This window comes from Dunckerocampus dactyliophorus, chromosome 2 (assembly GCF_027744805.1).
Source record: "Dunckerocampus dactyliophorus isolate RoL2022-P2 chromosome 2, RoL_Ddac_1.1, whole genome shotgun sequence".
In the NCBI taxonomy this organism is placed as follows: Eukaryota; Metazoa; Chordata; class Actinopteri; order Syngnathiformes; family Syngnathidae; genus Dunckerocampus; species Dunckerocampus dactyliophorus.
Genome location: NC_072820.1, coordinates 40066918 through 40087071, shown reverse-complemented (window position 1 = coordinate 40087071; position 20154 = coordinate 40066918). Strand labels below are relative to the sequence as shown.

At 41.9% G+C, this 20154-nt stretch overlaps 4 protein-coding genes across 5 annotated transcripts in view; all 4 read right to left on the bottom strand.

Moving 5' to 3' along the window:
* Positions 1-803: 803 nt before the first annotated feature.
* rbp3 (retinol binding protein 3) lies at positions 804-4090 on the bottom strand. The gene is made up of 4 exons (XM_054767578.1): positions 2815-4090; positions 2560-2750; positions 1711-1853; positions 804-1528 (listed from the first exon to the last, which is right to left on the bottom strand). Exons 1-4 carry the CDS (start codon positions 4006-4008, stop codon positions 1203-1205), a joined length of 1854 nt encoding a protein of 617 aa, XP_054623553.1. The 5' UTR covers positions 4009-4090; the 3' UTR covers positions 804-1202.
* Positions 4091-6088: 1998 nt separating this feature from the next.
* Positions 6089-10281, bottom strand: gdf2 (growth differentiation factor 2). Its single transcript, XM_054767682.1, has 2 exons — positions 9764-10281; positions 6089-8582 (listed from the first exon to the last, which is right to left on the bottom strand). Exons 1-2 carry the CDS (start codon positions 10116-10118, stop codon positions 7684-7686), a joined length of 1254 nt encoding a protein of 417 aa, XP_054623657.1. The 5' UTR covers positions 10119-10281; the 3' UTR covers positions 6089-7683.
* A 1845-nt stretch (positions 10282-12126) lies between these two features.
* On the bottom strand, positions 12127-19936 carry gdf10b (growth differentiation factor 10b). Its single transcript, XM_054767532.1, has 3 exons — positions 19479-19936; positions 15673-16544; positions 12127-13311 (listed from the first exon to the last, which is right to left on the bottom strand). The coding sequence occupies exons 1-3, from the start codon at positions 19786-19788 to the stop codon at positions 13120-13122; spliced, it is 1374 nt and encodes a 457-aa protein (XP_054623507.1). The 5' UTR covers positions 19789-19936; the 3' UTR covers positions 12127-13119.
* Positions 19925-20154, bottom strand: part of frmpd2 (FERM and PDZ domain containing 2) — a 68624-nt gene continuing 68394 nt past the window's right edge. For both annotated transcript variants that reach the window (XM_054767520.1, XM_054767524.1), the window contains one exon: positions 19925-20027. The gene's annotated coding sequence lies outside the window, so the exon portion shown is untranslated. The remainder of the gene's footprint in view (positions 20028-20154) is intronic.

Genomic DNA, 20154 nt, shown 5'->3' with positions numbered 1-20154 from the left:
CACCACAGCAGAGGAATTGTGCGTTTTTGAAAAGAGTTTGAAATATCCGACTCACCGCTAGTCCGCAAATGTATCTCTGCTGGGTCTTGACAGTGTTCTACCTGCGCGGTAAGCTATCCATAACCATGAATATGTCCCTAAAAATCTAAATCTCAGAAGGAAATACGGAGTTTAATTTTGAGTGGATATATTCCTTTCCCTTCACTGCCAATGCCGCTGGCTTACCCACCCGTGTGACTGATTTGTGGCTGGAAATTAGCAAACAACAGAAAATGTAACGATGAAAAACATTTTCAAAACAAGCACTCAGCTTTTTCTGCAAATTGGTGACATTCATTCAGTGCAAGCATATTGAATTGCCTGTGATGAGTCAATTGATGTACACGTCTGAGAGCGATAACACCAAATGTAACACAGCAATTCCCCATTCACACCTAACACCTTGTAACACTAACTAGTCACATGACTAGTTTTTATACAGTTGGGTGTCCATTACTTACTTTTGTTGGCAGCGGTATAGACCTCAATGGCTCAGTGTTGAGTTATTTTGAAGGGACAGCAAGTTGACATTGCTATCCAGCCTGTAGAGTGACTACTTTATAGTGTATCAAAGTGTGGTTTATTTAGTGTTGTCCAATGAAAATATCTAATAAAATATTTCTAGAAATGTGAGGGGTGTACTCACTTATACTATGTGACATACCGACACGAGTGCATACTGACGACACTTGCATAGTGTCCTATTGTATTTGAAGGTCTAATCATGACCAAAGGTTCCAACAATGACCAAACAACACTTTAGATTTTATTGTTTGTGTTTTTATTTGGTCGACACAGAACAAAGGCAGCCCGATTAGAACAGTAGGTCTGCATTGGTGACATTAAGTGTTTGCCAGACATAAAAATGACATCATGCACTTTAGGCTTGCCAAAGGTGTATTACTTCTCCTGAATTGAATAATTTGATGACAAAAAAAGTTTTTCAGCCTGAGACTGTGCTTGTGTTCTTTCAGATAGTTACTTCTCGTGATATCATGGTGCTGACATCTTTTATCCACAATGACACAAAAACTGGCACCAAATCCAGCTTTAAAACCTTGCTCTATGTCACATACAAGACTAAATAGTGTTCAATTCTTCAACAAGTCTAGATCCTAATGCTTTTGGTTGCCAAAGCAAAAGTGGACCTTCATTCTGAGGATTTACTTCTGGCCTGCTAAGTGCTTGTTAAAAATGCCCTTGGCTGTTTCAAGGGCCGTGGCTGCCGAGACGGGTATGTGAGGTGCAATGCCAGCTCCTTCCCAGGCTGGCCCGGTTGTTGTGTCAGAGTGGACTGTGGGAATGCTGAGGAAGATGTCGCTCTCACCAACGCGGAAGGTCTTGGGCGGGTGGGATGACCCAGACGTGGTCTCTCCAACTATCATAGCGCGGCCAAGTTTCTTCATGATGTAGACAAACTCCTCTGCTGCACCAGCTGTTGCTCCACTAGTGAGGATGATCAGGCTCTTCTTGGATCCATACCTTGCTCCTGAATCAGAGACGGAAATAGGATGTAAAGACGTTTGGCTCGTAGAAATTGAGGAGAGGAGGAACTTTCAAGGGGTTTATTAGGGATCTCAATAACAGTTCAGGCATTAGTTAAAAATCCAGGTTAGCGGTATCATAGAGCAGGACTTAAAAAGGCAATGGCCCGACGCCATGTCCAATTACCAGTAAGTTCAGGCAGTGTCTCGAGTTCAGTGGTGGTGCCAGACTGTCTGTCGTACAGCTTGTCCAGCACAATCTGCTTGTCTGCGTCAAAGAAGTAAGAGCAGAAACCTGCAATAGCTGTCGTCGGGCCACCAACGTTATTCCTGCAAATGCAGTTACAGGGTAAGAAGTAAGACAATGTGGTTTTCCGAAAGAATAACAAGATCATGTTCAGTCTTATTTGCTGTCCCCACATTAACTATCCATTCATTTTCTGTACCGCTAATCCTGTTCAGTATCATGGCACAAGCTGGCGTTTTTGTTTCTCAGTAACCGCTAATCAAATGAATTACTATTGCAAACGTTACATAGCTGTTAGCGACATTAGTGACAGTGAAATGTGGCGCTTTATTATGTTTACTACAACTAGTACGAAGCTAAATAGCTAGTCAACAAGAATTGTGGTTGCTCACTCTCAGGAAAAGACTGCCCCAGAATTCCAAGCCATGAGCTGAGCCCTCAGCCTTAATCTCATGAAACGTCTCTCGAAGGCACACGCCACTACAAAGCTAAATCCAGATTCTCCTACATATTTTAAGGTGTTTCAACTAATTAACTAATTACATTCACGGAGTAATTCCATGACCAATTACATTTTTGTGGAAAAGTAACTAGTAACTAATTATTTTTAATGTATTTATCTATGCATTTATTTATTAAGCAATTTGCCCAACACAGGTAGTGGACTATGTGAACCACTACGATACCAACCTTGATTCCAAAGATTTATATAATTATAATTTCAGTGAGTGTTTTATACGCTTGAACAGACAAGCAACCTTTTGAGTGGAATCATGAGATTCTGCCAACCTGAGGTCGATGATCATGGCATCAGTGTTGACCACCTTGCTCCACACGTGCTCCACAATAATCTGCGCGATGGGCTTGACCTCCTCAAAGTCTCCAAACATGTCAAAACGCAGATAGCCAATGTTGTTCTCAAAAATGTCTGTGTGGAAGGAGACTTTGATGAGCTCGATGTACATCTCTGGAGTATAATCCTGAGAAGAAAGAGAAGCAAGATTTAGAAAGACGACTGACAGTGACGGTGGACTGGAGTCTTACTATAGGTGGCAGGGCTGGAGTGTTACTGGTGGTTTTCAGACTCTTGTCCCCAGACAGGGTGTTTAGGTCAGCAGACAGCTTTTCTTCTAGACCATTCTTGGAGACAACCATGCTGTAGTCGCCATTCTGTAAGAGACCCTTCAGCTTTGCTGCAACATCAACCCCGACGTCCTCAAAGGCATAGTTGTCAGAGATCAGTGCTGCCGACCCCTCAATGATGGCGGGCACTTTTGCACGGAGTTCCACTATCTTGATGGCCGTAGCGAGGGCGTCCTCTGCGTTGACTTCAACATTGGGGGTGACGCCTGTAAGCTCCCAGGTTGAACCAGTGATGGGGTTGATGGACTTTGCAGTTGGCAATGTCACGTAGAAATCAGTGTCTCCCACTTTGAGTTTGTCTAGTTTGACTGAACCCCCGGCGGTCTTCTCTCCAACAACAGTGGCCCTCTTCAGGTTTTGGAGGCAGTAGGCAACATCTTCAGCAATACCCTTGGTGTTCTTGCTTGTGAGGATAACGAGAGGTTTAACTGTGCCGTAGCGCTCCCCCAGCAGGGTGGGCATGGACCATAGCTTGGTGGTGGTGTTTGAGGGACGGTCAAACACGCTGTCGATGTGAATGACAGGCTCGGCTGCAGTGAAGTATGAGATAATGTATGAAATTCCTGTGATGTCCCCGCTGCTTGTGTGGCGCAAGTCAAAGATAAGAGCTGAAGTAGGCAGGACTTTATTCCAGACCAGGTTTACCAGCAAAGGGCCAATCTTGTCAGCAGCTGCTTCGCCAAGAATGTGATCGATTCTCATGTAGCCGACGTTGCCCTCCAGGATGTCCAGCTTGATGGAGTTCTGGAGGACAGCGACGAGCTGCTCAGGAGGTAAAGGTGGCATCGCTGGTGCAAGCACAGGGACATAGTTTGGCTCATAGGAGACCTTCACACGTGGATCATTGATTGTGGTCTGCATTCCAGCGCTGAGGACTCTAGCCAGAGATTCACCATCTGGGATATTGAGGATCTCTGTATTGCTGCTAGCTGCTGCAATGGCCTCCTTCATCCCTTGGAGCTTCTCTGGTGAGCAGTAATTGTCAATGACGATCTTTACCATGTCAACAATGAGGCTGGGGGAAAACGCGGCATGGATAAAGACAACATTTCCTAAAGCTAGAAGAGATGCTACCAGGAACAGAGCCTTTGCCATTTTCTTCAGCGTAGTCTGCAGGTGAACCGACTTCCACCTGCGAAAAGGTCCTTTTGTCAAATGGCTCTGTTATGGCTGCAAGATTTCTGTTAACCCACTCCTAAGAGGATTTAGCCCACAATAAACCTCTAATCGTATTATCCTTCTGTAAGCTCGCCCAGTAGTTGCAACAACCGGGAAGCGTTTCTAAAGATACTGCTCTAAAATTTGAATAAGGTGTTTTGAACTGCTATGTATAGCTGGTTGCCAGACGTGGTGAGCAGTGTAAAAAACAAATGGCTACAAAGAGATGAACAGTGATAAGAAATCATGGATATATAGATAGATACTTTATTTATCTCCGAGAGAAATCCTCACATTTCACACACAATTCATCACCTGCTACTTTCTAGAAAATTGTTTCAACATGATCATTTTCTGTTTGCTTACCCCTGCACAGAAAACATGACCGAGTGAATGCTACCAGGCATGAGGATTCATGTTAAGGTTTGCTTGGTGCTGGCGCCCTCTGCTGGCAATTTTACATATTTGGATGCTGATAATACTACATGGGAATTCTCCCTTGACACCTCTTGACATTGCTAAAACAAACAAAGTAGAGACACTGAAATGTATACAATCATAATGAAAGTCAAATTGGTAGCTCTGCTTCTTCTTACTATGCTCTGGTTCTTCCTACTCCTTTTTGGCCATTTGAAATTGTGAAACTGTTCTATTTCTACTTGGAAGTGTTGTATTCCTATGTAACTTTGTACGCATGTACAAAATAAACTGACAAATCAATCATAGTTCAACTATGAAAGAGGTTTTACTTTGTAAAAGAAAAGTTGGACAGTGGACAGAAGACAAGCCATTTACACTTATTCACACCTGGGGGACATTTAGTGTCTCCGGGGAACCTAACATGAATGTGGACTGTACATACAAAAGTATTGTAGTGTATCGCATAATCTAAGGTCTGCATTGAAGTCTTATTAGCAAAATATGTTCAGAAGCGTGTTATGTGCCGTGTATGAGAAGCTGTGTATTTTGGTGCTGCTGGTAACTTAAGTGGTCATGTCTGGGTCAGTTTGTAAACACGTGGCATAGCTTTTAGCCTTAAATCACACCCTCAGATCAGAATAAAACGTTCCTTCACTGTGGATTTAAGGACAAAGTTCATTTGGTCTGTATAAACTGCTGCTGAAGGTTTGAACCATCATTAGTACTGTAATGGGTGAGTTAAGGGCCCATGATAGCCTAATTTTAATACTTAACTTTTGATATCAAGACCAACCTTGCATAACGCACCTGTGAGTTACTTTGATACGACTGATTTTCTCTCCCAATTAGAAAATTGTCACACAGGGAGTGAACAAAACATGGAGACAAGGTAAGATGAAATCAGCGCTGATGCTTCCTACTTCTTTTCGAACATGTTGAATTGTGCAAGGGTAAACGTGCCCATAAATCAGAACCATTGCTTCTTTTATAAAATATAAGAATGCAATCACAAATGAGATAATAAACAGTATAAGTTCATTCTCGCGTATGAGCCGCTTAATTTCTTAAACTGTCCACCCCCACCAGAATGCTTAAGGATGTAATCAAAGAATGCACAAATATTCTCTAATGGCAATGCTAATCTTGAAGCTGGGATAATCTTTTTAGTTAATTAACATCTTCGTGGGTAAAGAATGCCGAGCACCACGGTTGCTAATCAAATATAAGCCGTTTAGCCTCTGGAGACTTAACTAACTTAATGAACAAGAGTGCGCTTTTCACCCTTTCTTTTGGCCTCCTATAGTGTGTTATATCTTTTATTTAAGAATATTTATACAATATAAAAATATATACCGTATCTGACTGAGCTGATACCATTTCAGACAACCTCCAAGTTAACACCATTGGTAGTGTGGTTCACATAACAGTCACATTGTGTGTCAATCACATTTGATCCTAAATCAGATGGAATACATCCCGCTGTAAAAACTACGTTAAATATTACCTCAACGTTGTGACACTAAACTGCCATTTTAGGTTTAAACCCCCCCCCCCACAACAAATCACAGCAAAATTTAAAATAATATTGGTATTTATTCATAAATACGGTATATTTGCATTGATAACCACAGATTAAAAATGACAATCTAATATACAGTAAAAAAAAAAAAAAGGTTGATGTGGTGTGGACAGGCGTGGACAAACACAGCTTATTAGTGTTAAAGCCACAGAGACATGGAGTGTTCCCAGTAGAGCTTACTAAAAGCACGTTTACACCTTCTAAATTCCAGCATCAAGGTTAGATTTTGGACAACACATGTCAAATACACTTTTGAAGGACACAAATTGTTGAAAAATATAATACGACATACTATAGGACATAAAGACATACTATATTTTATATTATGTGCATCAGCATTAAGCTCCAATGTAAAAACATTATTAGAATGATTGAGCTTCATAGTTTTAATTAAAACAATTATATCACCTTGTAAAAATAAATCCTGCATAATTTTGAACAATTTCCTCACAGTGAACAAACAGCTGTAATATAGCATGTACAGTGGAACCCGTGGAAAACCGAAAACTTTTTTCCCATAAGAAATAATGTAAAGTCAATGCATCCATTCCAGACACCCAAGAATATTAACACAAAACACATTTTAAGAGAGAATAATAGTTTTAGATGTAGCGAAATACATAGAAAACACGAATGAAATGGGGAAATGAACATTGAACATAACTTTTATCTTTATTAAAAACTAGCAAGCAGAGATGAGTGGCGTGAGGAGGGAAGGTGGGACGGAGGAGCCATACGGATGCTGTTTCATTCTAGTCTTTTACAAACTTGACTGTAAAGAGTAGACGGTTAGAGCTGTATACTTGTTTACTGGAATTTTGTTGTAAACTTCAGCAGCAGGTATGATCATCATTACACTCACTGGCCTGGCTCACTATCTGTTTGTTATGTGTCTCCTTTAAACCGTTCCCCCTGCAACCTGTGTTAACCTTTTGCATTACAATCCTATTCACGATAGTCATTCTTTGCTACTACTTCTTTCTTGAATTCAATAGTCTTTCTCGCATTCTCTATCACATTTCTCTCACTTACTTTTTTTTCAGCTGTTTGAAATAGAAAAAAAAGCACGGATTGGTCAAACACTCAGAAATACACAATGTGCTTGAATGCCTCATTGGCGAGTGTCGGGGTGCGTGAAAGGAGGAAGGAAGGAGACACCGAGTTGTTCATCGTTCTGTGTGCGTTCTATGAACAAATAAACCACACACACACACACATAATAAAGATGATGAAAGGATTCCCTGGTTGGAATCTGTCTATACTGTCCCAACTCTAAAAGAAGCACTATGCATTCATCCATTGATTTGGCGCCACAATAACTGAGACACTGTACAAAAACCAAGACATATCTGTGGCAATGATTTTCATCAAAAACCAAATCATATAGCATACAAAAAGTAAGGTTCCACTGTAATGCTATTAGCAATGGGGCAACACTGTACAGGTATTTATCTAAATTACAGTAGTCCATAGTAGTCCATACTGCTGAATATAAGTGTATATTATTAATATATATTGAAATTACAAATGTACAGATTTACAAGGGATTCATAAGCACAGTTTTAATAATAATTTGAATATGTGCTGCTGACAGAAATAATAGTTGTTTCTGACTACCTGCATCCGCACTCTGCCACCTTCATTTCCTCATACAAGTGTCTAATGGTGAGGCGTCCATTCTCCTGATACATGACGGTGATGGGGTCCAGTTTGATGGGAACGCAACATGCCATGTTAGCCTTCTTGGGGTTCCTGATGTTCATCAACGTCTGGATGAGGGCATGTTTGGATGGGGTGGATTCATCCGTCAGTGGGTGGTAACACAATCCCCGACATTCAAACGCATCATATTCCGGAGGTGCCACAATCCAACTGTCCCAGCCGATGTCTTTAAAGTTGACCTTTAGGGACGTTCGTCTGCAGTATTCTCTCTCCGCCTTTCTCCTCTTTCGACGATGCTGAGTTCCCGGAATCTGGTTGGTGAGCTGATCCTCTGTGCTCCAGTTGGTACCCGAGTGGAAGATGGCTTCTTCTTCATGGAGGATCATCTCTCTTAGTTCTTTCTTGGCTTCCCTTCTCCTGCTACCAAGGTCATCTGAGAAGACTATCAAAGCAGCTGAAGTGTTATCTCCCAGTGACACGCTCATGCTCAAATGGCCGGTATCGCTGCCACAGCCATTCCCATCCACAACTACATCCAATGCAGTTATTCCGTGGCCTGGCATGACTCCATTCTGTATCGCTAAGGTGACATCTAACGTTGCCCACGCATTCTGGGAACTGCTCAACTCTTTGCTAGCCAGTAGTTGCGGTGCGGATGTCAAATCATGGTAATCCGCTTTGTAGACATTGACAGAGGTCTTGAAACTGTGGGAGGTGGCCTCTGACCTGCCGTTCGGGAGGAAGAAGAGCTGTAATTCAGCAGTGGTGACCCTTTCATGGCTGGGAATGCTGATGTTGAACAGCAGCCTGTGCCTCGACTCTGTGCCGTTTGTCACAGAATGTGTGACATCTGGAAGCGAGATAGGCAGAGGTCAGGCGATTCAAGCTGAGCCAACTGTAGATTGAATAGTGAATCAAAATGGTACAGTGAAGCCTCGGTGCTAATTTTTATCGGGATAAAGATGGTATGCAAATGAACAAATGATATCAATAATTCTCCTTTTGTCCCTTAAAGGCAACCGTACTTCCTAGTACACTGCTAGCAAATGCTCAGAAATTGAAAGGGCAACTGATCTATTGGACAAGAAATCATATTATAGTTTGCTCCAAATTCAATCACACCAATAGATATTTTACAGTTTCTCTTTCGGGGTCTACATTGGCATGTTTGGCATGCCAATGTTATTGGCATGTTTGGCCAAAAACGTTTTCGGCAATGAGTGTGTGGAATACAACCCAGTCCACAAGTACAGAGCTGTGATGGCTGGTTGTCGAGGTATTGGGCTGTGGTTGGGACCCAAATCCGCAACATACGTATTGCAGTGCTACCATACGACCAATTGCCCAGATATTTCACAAATTTCTACATGGATGCTATTCTCCGGAAGTCTCCCATCTATCTGGAAGTGGGAATGGAAGTAGCTGGGTGTTGGGGGCAGAAACTGAACCCAACTGCATGAAAGGCAGCAATGTGCCCCACTACACTACAGTGCTCTACCAAGATCTCAGATAAACCCAAGAGCTGGTTCAGATAGTGTCTAATTATCCCAACTGCCCTTCCTTTTCATATTGGTGTTCCCCAAGGGTCTATCCTCAGTGCACCCACTTGTTCATCGACAACCTCCTCCCTCTCGTGCATTTAGTATTATGTAAATATAATCCATGGCACTACCGCGGATGAGACCCAGCTTTACCTGCCCAACAAACGTTTACATTATTTATTTACGTACGAGTACATGGACAGTACTAAAAACTAGTGGCAATTTCTTTTTGTCCGCAGAAGGATTCAAACTATTAGTACCCGGCCCCAAGGCCCTCGTCCTTACAGACTGGGTTAGTGCTGCCCCAATAAAATCCAATGTACTATTAAAATATTTCACTATCATCTGGCAAAAATGGGTGCTTGTATCATCCTTTGGACAGCACAAATTACTTTTTTTTGATTTGACTTCTTTTTAGTGGTGGAATTTATGAATTGCTTTACCAGGCAAACATGATATGAAAATTAGCTTATGGAATGGAAGACCATACCTTGGACACTGAAGCTCCGTATGACGTCCGACTGAGGGATTGCCGTGCTGTCGGATGCATACTTGTTGTAGAGCTCCATCATGAACTGCGGAGGGTAAATCTTGCCGTGTTCCTGCGGCACATCGGAAAGGTTGAGTTTCCTGAGAAAGTCTTCTTTCATTGTGCCCAGAAGGTCTTCCATCCTTGAGTCCATGTCTTCCTCTTCCAGAAGATCCTCCTCTGACCGCTGAAAGTAAAATCCCTCAAGGACCTCCTTGCTTTGGCTGTCATTGCCGATTGGCTTGCAGGTGCAGGAGCCTGTAGAAAGCACCAGACTCAAACACACCTGAAACAAGAATCTTCTGGAGTTGTGCATTTTTAAAAGATACCCTTTCTAAGCCAACAACTTCCTTGCTTTCTGTTGGTAAGGTTTGACAAAGGAGATCCCTAAGCGAAAGGACCAAAGCAGTGAGGTCCACTCCCATGCTCCCAAGAGTAAACACGGGGACTCGTGTCAACCAAAATAGTAGCACAACCATGCTTATCACAGCCATTGATGCCTTCTTTGCTGGCTGCTAATGAAGACACTGTAAACACTTGGCGGCGATAATGAGGGAGGTCCTGGAAACTGTGAGGTTACTTACACACAGACATGTCCATCAAACATCTTTTTGCAGCTTGAGGGCGAAAGTGTCAAGTCCAGCGGAAACAATAACAACAAAAAAACCCATCTATTTAAAGAAACATGAGTGCGTTTTTTTGTTTTTGTTTTATATTCATTATGAGGACACAAGTCACCGTTTTGCGCAACCTTAAAATAGGTTTCAGTGTGCCACACAATACAATGCAAAAATGTACATTCAACTGTTACAATATCAATTTGTGTAGATGCTGTCATCATTGCGGGACTAGCTTATGGCTAACAAGCTAAACGTAGCTAGCCATCGCCGAGCCCATTTAACAAAATGGTACTACAGGCTACACATAACAAAACAAATACAAACTGAGCATTTCTTGGCAATGCTTTGATTCATTTTCATTTTGAACAAATGACATGAGAACTTCTCAGAATGTATTTACTTTTGTGTATATGCTGTCTGCTAGGGATGAGCGAGTATCCACTATCTGTATCTGTATCTGTATCTATTCACCCATTTACATTATCTGTATCCGTATCTGTACTCAGAGTGGGCGGGCTTAAACAGGAAGTGGGTGTGGTTTAACCGGTAATGGGTGGGACTTAAATCGGTATATTATTTTAAGTCTGAAATTGACAAGGATTAATCAGAAGTTGCTATATTTGTTGTTTATTATTCAGCTGTATGTGTACTGTGTATGAATGTAAGTGTACTGGAAGACTTTAATTATTTGTTAATGATCTGTGTGAAGTTGGTGATTCATGCAAACATCCAGTGATGGCAAACAGGGAAATAATCTGTCAACATTTTCTCAAATGCACCGCGTACGTAACGAAACAAATTTACCATGTAACTTCAGATATGAGCTGAATTTAAGAAAACCTAAAAAAAACCCCGTCCGGAGTGGAGGCATTGACCAACGCGACACGACCCGTTTTCAACTCAGTCTTGTCAAATGCACCGGGTACTCCCCTCTCTGGCTGTAGGGAGTCTGTCTAGAGAGGGGTGGTTGCTGTGGATGACTGGCCAATCACAGAGCGTGAAGAGTGAATACATAAGTAAATTCTCAATGAGGACTTTTCCTTCATCACGATTACGGATAATGACGAGCTGTACTCGTTTCATGCTCGTACTCGGCAAAAATGCATTATCCGGCTCATCCCTACAATCTGGGTTAAGCTAAAACTGGTTTGGCAGGTAATACCTTATGGAAGGAGACTGAATGAAGACACTACAAATGTGACACTACTTTTTCAGCATGTCGTTAATGAATTCCTAGACTTTTTGGACCAGTTAACTTTTTGGACCAAAACGAGGATACAAATACAAATGGCCTTAATTTGTACATAACATTGACTTTGGAACAAATTACATGAGAACTTCACCATTTTTTTTGCTTGTTAGGCTATAGTTTTGGAAACACAATATCTTAAGAGGCAATGTAGCTCTACTTATCAGTAAGTCATTATTGAATTATTGAAAACATGCTGACATGTATCCTTTTTCACATGTTTTTTGTACATTTTTACTAAAATAATGAAATCATTTAATGAAAGATCCTTGTGGTTTGCCCATTAAAACTGCTCCAAAGGATAATTCTTCCTTGTCCTTGTTCTACTAACTAAACAACCTTTCTGACCAATCCAAATGAGACAATGGGACTGACTGACATGAGATCAGATTTAACACTCCAGCAGCAAACTCTGTACAACTCTGTACGTCATAGAGATGGGCGATAGGACCACGGGTTCCGGGGATCAAGCCAATGTGTCTGGGGACATTGGCCCGAGTCTGGCCTATCTTCATGCATTTTTTTTCTTTCAACCCTGGCCGGATTCATGCAGGGTTTTGTAAAAACAAAATCACTTTCAGTGGCCCATTCATGCGTTTAAAAGTACCCACTATGCAGTCTAAAAGTGATGGATGTCAATGACAAAAGACACTGGCATGGTTAAATAATGCAGACATTCGAGGAAAACAAACACAGCGGGAAGAAGCAAACTTTAGAAAAATCTGCCCAAATTTCACGGCTTTTCTTTCAGGTCTGGAACCAATTAACAGCGATAAACGAGGGATGACTGTATCACTTTTAATATTGAGATAATCAACATGATCATTTCGTGCTGAACAAATGCAAGAAAAAAAAAATTCTTTAAATTAATTACAGTTACTTTATTACCTTGACAAGCATACAAGCTACTGTAAAATTAGTCAAGCCTCAAACTACAGTAACAAAAGTACTGCATATAACAAGTGATGATACAAATAGCGTTTTTAGACTACTTACTGTACATATTGTAAAACTTACATATTGTATTGGATAACCACGAGTAATGTTTTATTAATATTGTTAAAGTGAGGAAGCGCCCTTGCTGCATCCCCTGCAATGTTACAAATGCACAGCAGGTGGCAGCAACACACAAATGTCCCCTCCATCTTGCAGCTTGCAGCAAAAACTAGCTGTAAAAATGCAGTTATTATATTCAGTATACACAAAATATTACCTCTCATGCATTAATGACTTTTTTATAATTATACGGGCTGTGTTAAATGACTTTGTGTATAAAAAAGGTTAAGTTGAAACAATGTAAATGAATTGTCAAGTGTGCTATGTGAGTCTGTTGACTTCAGTCTTTGACTTTTGACATCATACAGCCACCAAAGCTGTCCAGGGCTCAAAAAAGTAAATCCCTCTTGTCATCACAGAAGGTCTGTCTGGGGAAAATAAAATGTCGGCTCCTACCGACAGGCACAGGTATCCACAGACATGCCCGGGTAAACCTTGAGTACCATATTCCTATTGGGGTCCAGGAAAAGCACACTGAGAGGACTCATCTTTTCTGGTACGCAGCACGGTTCTGGAATACCCGGCACGATTCCCACAGCTCTGACGATGCTCTGGATTGTTGCGTGATTGGAAGGTCGTACCACCTTGGGGGGGGGGAGTAAACAGGAATAGGCATAGGATTGAGTGGGTACTGTCATATATAAAGCATGTCTGTTACAATTAGTGGAGTAGGTTCTGATACAGGGTCCGTTCATCCCAGTGGTGTTTGACAGGGTTGAAGGCATGGCTATATGCAAGTCCTTACACACCAAACTCATCCAAGCATGGTTTATGGACCTTGCTTGGTGGGGAAGAGTCAGGCTGGAACAGAAACAGGTGTTCCTGAAACTCTTACCACAAAGATGGAAGCATACAATTGTCCAAAATGTCTTGGGGAGATGAGGAATTAAGGTGGTGCTAATTAGTTAATTATTGGATTCTGTGGCATGTCTTCGCCTAGATTGAGAATGTCACGTGCCGACAAACTAGGGGTGGTCTTTTCTGGAAAGTCAGTTCGGTGAGCAACCATGGCACTTGTCCCCCATTAGCTTGTTAGCTTCTTCTGTCGAGAGCAAACAATAGCAATTAAAGAGAGACAGACAGTGTCATTGGAGCTGGAACTGATCAGTGTTTTAGAACAGTCACTTTTACTGCAAATATCGATCAGAAATTGGAGAAGTTTGCGAAGGTGGGCTGTACGGCCCCCGAATGTGTCCAATACACAGGAAATAATGTAGTACAATCCGACCAGTCACCTTTTGTGGTCCGTGTTGTGAGGTTTGATTTTTTTTGGAGGTGCACTTCACTCTATGCAAGAGAGTTTGCATACGAATATTAACTGCAGCAAACTCGAAGCAGTACGACTCCAGCTTCACCATCGGCATGGTCAGTGGTTAACTTCTTTTTACACTTGTGACAATTAAGTGTTCGTTTAGTTAGTCTCCAATTGGCCTGCATGTGAGATGTGGGAGGAATCTGGAGTATCGGGCGGAAACCATACATACACGCAGGGGGAACACGCAAGTGCCAGAAGGAGAAGTTTCAGAGATCCGAACCTGGCTCTCCAGACTGTGACCATTAATCACTAGGCCACCGAGTGACCGTATTTTATTGTTTTTACCATTACATTAGTGTGACAGATGATGAAATGTTTCTTAAAAAGTGTTAAATTAGGGTTAGTTCATCGAGGAAAAGGCTTCTTGAGACGTCATCTGTACTTCTGTGTAGAAGGTGTCGGACGTTTCGCTCCTCATCCGAAGAGCTTCGTCAGCAAACTAATAAGTGCTGGTAGCTTAGGCCTTAAATACAGTACGAGTGGGCGGAATTGGTGTGCCAACACCCTCCTCCTATTGGTTCGTTACACTAAGCCTGCATTCCTCATCTTTACAGTGGTATAATCCTATCCTGTTATTCACACCTACGATAAAAGGGAAGTGTCGCTCCCTGAATTGGGTATGAACGACTCTGATACTGGCTTGTTAGCATCTATTGTTCTGGCTCGGCCCTGCCTTCACCTCATTTGCAAGACTAAGAGCTGTGGGTTTTGGTCTCAGTAACCTGCTGAACACAGGATCCAAATTGAACCTCAAACCACCATTCCGATTCAATGATGGGTTCTGTTGTTTGACAAAAATAGCTTCCTTTACTCCTCTTTCAAACCATCTGTTTTCTTTGGCCAAAATCTTTACCTCGCTGTCCTGAAAAGAGTGATTGGTAGCTTTCAGGTGTAGATGTACTGCTGATTGAGGACCACTAGCATTGTCCCTGCGATGTTGATAAAGCCTTTTTTGGAGCATTTGCTTAGTTTCCCCAATGTAGTGCTCTTTGCATTCCTCATCTTTACAGTGGATGGAATAGACCACATTGCTCTGTTTCTGGTTTGGAGCCTTGTCTTTAGGATGCACTAATTTTTGTCTCAGGGTATTTACTGGTTTGAAATAGGTAGGAATTTTGTGTTGCCATAAGATCCTCTGGAGTTTTTCGGAGACCCCCGGATTATACCACTGTAAAGATGAGGAATGCAGGCTTAGTGTAACGAACCAATAGGAGGAGGGTGTTGGCACACCAATTCCGCCCACTCGTACTGTATTTAAGGCCTAAGCTACCAGCACTTATTAGTTTGCTGACGAAGCTCTTCGGATGAGGAGCGAAACGTCCGACACCTTCTACACAGAAGTACAGATGACGTCTCAAGAAGCCTTTTCCTCGATGGACAACTCCTGTACGACTGAGAGCCTACACAGACGCATTAGGGTTAGTTGTTAGCTAGCTACAGTAGCTTCCCTACTGAGACTGCTGGATGGATGGATGGATGGATGCTAGCTAGTGTCTAACTGAATGGATTATTCCCATTTCCATTATTTCCTATGGAAACAATTGAACAGATCAGAAGTCAACCAGCTTCACAGATTAGATTGTGTTGAATCTTTTCACAGTATTATGCTAAAGGTATTTTTCTGGCTCACCTTAGGGATGGGGAATCCACAGGAACCAGCGCAGTAGTAGGCGTCAAATGACTTAGGTGCTAAAACCCACTCGTTCCATCCAATGTCAGCAAAGTCCACCCTGAGGTAGCGCCTTGAGCAAACCCTGGGCTCACTCCACTGTCTCCTCCTTGCCTTCTTCATTGTCCTCTCATCAAAACTCAGCACCTGGTGTTTGCTGACGGCTTCACGGCCCTCTTGGTTTTGCTTCCTTCCCGTTTTGGCTATGGATTTGGCAGGAAAATAAGTGCTTTGCCACAGCTCGTGGTTCTTTAAGGTGCTGAACTGCACCTCTGGGATGTCATTGGTTTGGATTTGGAGATGGAGCTCCCTCCGAATCCTTGAAGATGATGTAGTTGCATCTTCCCCCACTGTGAAGGGTCCATACCTCTGGAGGGTGGCGGCCACGCTGTTGGGCTCGTTTATGGCTTGGTCATCAGCATAGAGAATAATGAAAGGCATATTTTCTGCAGAGAGACGCTCCTGGTCGTTACGACTCCTCTGCTGCATTGCTCCTAAAAGCAAATCGGATTCCACCACGATGACATGATCTTTCGCATCCCTGCCTTGTTTGACGATGCTCGTAACATCCCCTGACTGCCAGGCTCCTTTCTTAAAGGAGGTCAGAGTTATGTTTCCTAGAAGCGTTGCGGAAGCAGAGTTGGGAAAGAATCCATGGAAGAGGACCGAAGGGTGACGGTGGATGGTGGCAGACGGGCGGCGGGGTCTTCGGAAACGCCACAAACGTTGGTGTTGACGTTTGTAGAAGAAGTGGAAGGAGGCAGACAGGATGACCTCTGAGTCTTGGATGGACGACAAGTTGAACTGGAACATTTCTTTTCCATGCAACACTCCTGGGGAATGTAAAAAATAGGAAGAATGAATGCATGTTACAGTGGTGCTTATCATTTTCGCTAATGTAATGCAAAACAATACCTTTATAGCGCAGAATTCATGTACAATGAGAAAATACTTCTTTGTCATCTTTGACTGGCCTGTTTAGATTAAATAATGACATCACCCTACAGCTAAATGCTACAGTATATAAACTTGAGTGATTTACTGATGGCACAAACAAAAAGCTGGATGACCCCGTGTATATGCCCACCACTTTACGGAGGACAGATTTTCTTTTTTAGCATACTTGGCTACACATCTTAAACTAAAACCTGGAGCTCAGCCAACTATCAGCTACAGATGTGGGAGCAGTAAGTTTTGTCATTTTCAATAGGTTCACCTAGCATGATCCTGCTGTTAAAATATGACTGTAATGTTAGCACTGTAGCTCACGTAGCTATTCTCGTGTTGCTACTTTGTCCTCCTGTCGCACTCCTTAATGTTACATTTGTAACTTAGTGCTTAAAAGTTGGCAGCTTCACTCTTGGACTGTTTTTCAAAAATATATTCATTAATAAATTGTGGTTGAATGCGGCCTATTATTTGTCAAAACATGCATATTTAAGCAAATGTTATGTATTTTTTGTCAAAATCAAGCATTTCCAAGCATAAAAATGGCTAAATGAACTAAAATACAAATATAAGGCATTCAGAAGACTCATTCAAAGACGTTGATATGCAGAATTCTGCACAGGTCACTAGATGTCAGTAATGTTACTGTAATGTTCGGTGCGACACACAAGCGCCACACTTGACCGCTGGAACAACAGACTTTATTGCATGTTTGTATTATCTCACAACAGGCACAATTATCCTGAATAAAAATCCCTAATAAAAGCACGAGTTACTGTTGTGGCCGTAACCCACGCCAAGCTGAAACTCGACCTTGAAACCCTGACGTCACTTTTTGTCCGCCCCTGACTCTGCTCCCCTAGGGAACACATAGCAACACACAGACGCACAAGTATTATTTATGACTCATTTACTCTTATTATGTCTACTATATTGGGTAATATAAGTGTAAAGGTGACTGTAGGGGTGTTATTTCATGTCAAACGTGCTCTAATAATGTTACAAATGGTATTTAGAAGGTCTAAACAGGTGGTCTATGCTCTAACTAACAAAATATTCCATGTATAAATAACAAATCCTTGCGGAAATTCACTTATCACGGTCTGGTTTGGAACCAATTAACCTCAATAAACAAGCGATTGAGCCACATACTCTGTTGGAGACAGGCATGCACAAACACAGCTCATCATTAGCATTAGCATCATTAGCATGCACGAAACATTCCCAGTAAGGCTTACTAAAGGCAACACGCTTCCAATACGCTATTGTGGGACCTCTGAGACGCATTTTAAAATAGTTAAAAATACTATAACATGGTAGCTTTAGGTGAACAAAACACTTGGCGTGTTTGTCTGATATACGTACCGCCACAGTTGGGAACACAAACATTGGATCAGTCTAACAGTGCTATAGCATATGGAAATGCTTATAAGAGAAAAGACCTCTGCTGAAGCTTTTTTTTTTTTTTTTTTGCTACAGTCGGTGTCTGTCTGCATGTGATAATAGCCCGTTGTCTAACACCTCCACTTTTATGGCTACTGGCTACTATAACTCACTGAAAAAGTGCTTGAGACTTAAAAAGCACCCCCAATTCACCACTAACTCCTCACAACACTGACAGGGCATGAAGATGTGGGGCTCAGATGTGGGCGAGGCTGGCCTTCATACAGGTAATAATGCTCAGTTTTGATTGACACTACCAGAGTGGTATTATTTAACCACAAAATAATTAACATTCCTTATTTTGTGGTTATAGTTTGCAATGGTATAGAAATACAATGCATTATACAAACATTTTACCCCACTTATATAATAGCTAACGAAGGTAAACAAACTCCCTTTATTTATTTTTTTTATACAATGCTATTAACTCTACTATTACACATTCCCTATTATAGTAATTGTTATAGAAGGGGTAGCATTAAATAAGCTCTGCTTCTTCCTACTCCCTTTCGGACTCATTGAAATTTCAAAAAGAAACTAAACAGTAACAATAACTGCTGCAGACATATTGTGTGGTAATATAAATAAATACAACCAATACACAAATATGTATCAATATGATAATTGACTATACATCATAATTCTTTAGTTTTCGTAGTGGTACCGACTACAATGTCAATCTGAGGATGAAATAGGACATCTATAAAGAGTAAAAAAAATCCCCAAAGGTCGACAAGTGATATTTGTTGATCCCTACCGATCATGAAAAGACCTCTAGTCATTTCATTCTGTGGCAGTCAGACACAACTTAATAGCAGCACCATTTCTCAATGGATTCACATGCAACCAAAGGACAAACTGCGTGTCTCATCCATGTCGGGTATGCTATTACCTTTATCAGACCTAAAACAAAGAGGTTCTAAAATATTTGACTATTTCTGCAGAAGATGAGATCATAGAAAAGCAGCAATGTCAAACACATCACCTCATCCATGCTGCTATGCTACTCTTAGTCACCAGGGGGCATAATTGCTATCTGACTGATATCCACTAATTGATATCTGCATGTTGCTATGATACGCTGTGATAAATTAACAGCGTGAAAGTCCTCGTTGCATTTCTTTCAATCCCTGAGCATTCAGACTTTGTAGCAGCTACATTTCTCAACGGATTCACGCGCAATCAAAGGACAAAATGTGTGTCTAGTTGTTGTCAAGTGTGCTTTTACTTTTCCAAGTGCTACCACTTACTGGCTCTAAATGAACTGCACAGGCCTTTTCTGCACGGGCGAAACAGAAACGCACCAGTGTAAATCATGGGATTAGTTGTCAAGTCATCTGTGTAGCAGTAAATGAGCGGATGAGCGCATCACTCACTCGGGACAGATGTGAAGCTTCTCACGGTGTTTCCCTCCTTGTGACTGCTTGTCTCCTCGCTGTATCTCTCGTAGACTTTAAACATACTGATGGAGACCATGTCCCTGCTGCTGGAGCTTGCGTGCGTAAAGACGCGCTGCTCCGACGCTACATGACCACTTTGACGCATGACTTCTCTCACATCCTCAGACATTTTACTCCAAGTGGGCTCCAAAATCATCAGTACATGCAATGTTTGGATAAACCACTTTGCCATTGCTGAGCTTGTGGGAAAAGTTTCCGTACAAAATGTGAAATGAAAAAAGTGCATCCCCACTCACAGTAACTCAGTCTTCCAGGTAGTCCGCATTTGGAGTCCACGGCGTGCAGCTGTTGTTGCTGTGGGAGGAGAATGCAGGATGCAAGCAGTACTTCTGCTGGATGACAGAAGGTGACACAGCCCCCGAGTTTTAAACTGCTCCAGTTCTGCAGTGATGTGGGCTTTAAGGGTGGCTGCGCAGTGCACACGCCTATGCAGCTGGCCTTTCAACCAGGGTGGGTCCTTATTTCCTGATGGTTTGTGGTCAGTGGGCAAAGAAATAAGTATCAAGTGGGAAATTGCATACACCAAAATTAGAAACTGAAAATTGAGAGGACTTACGTCAACTCAATCAGGACTAAGCCACTTTTTTTTTTT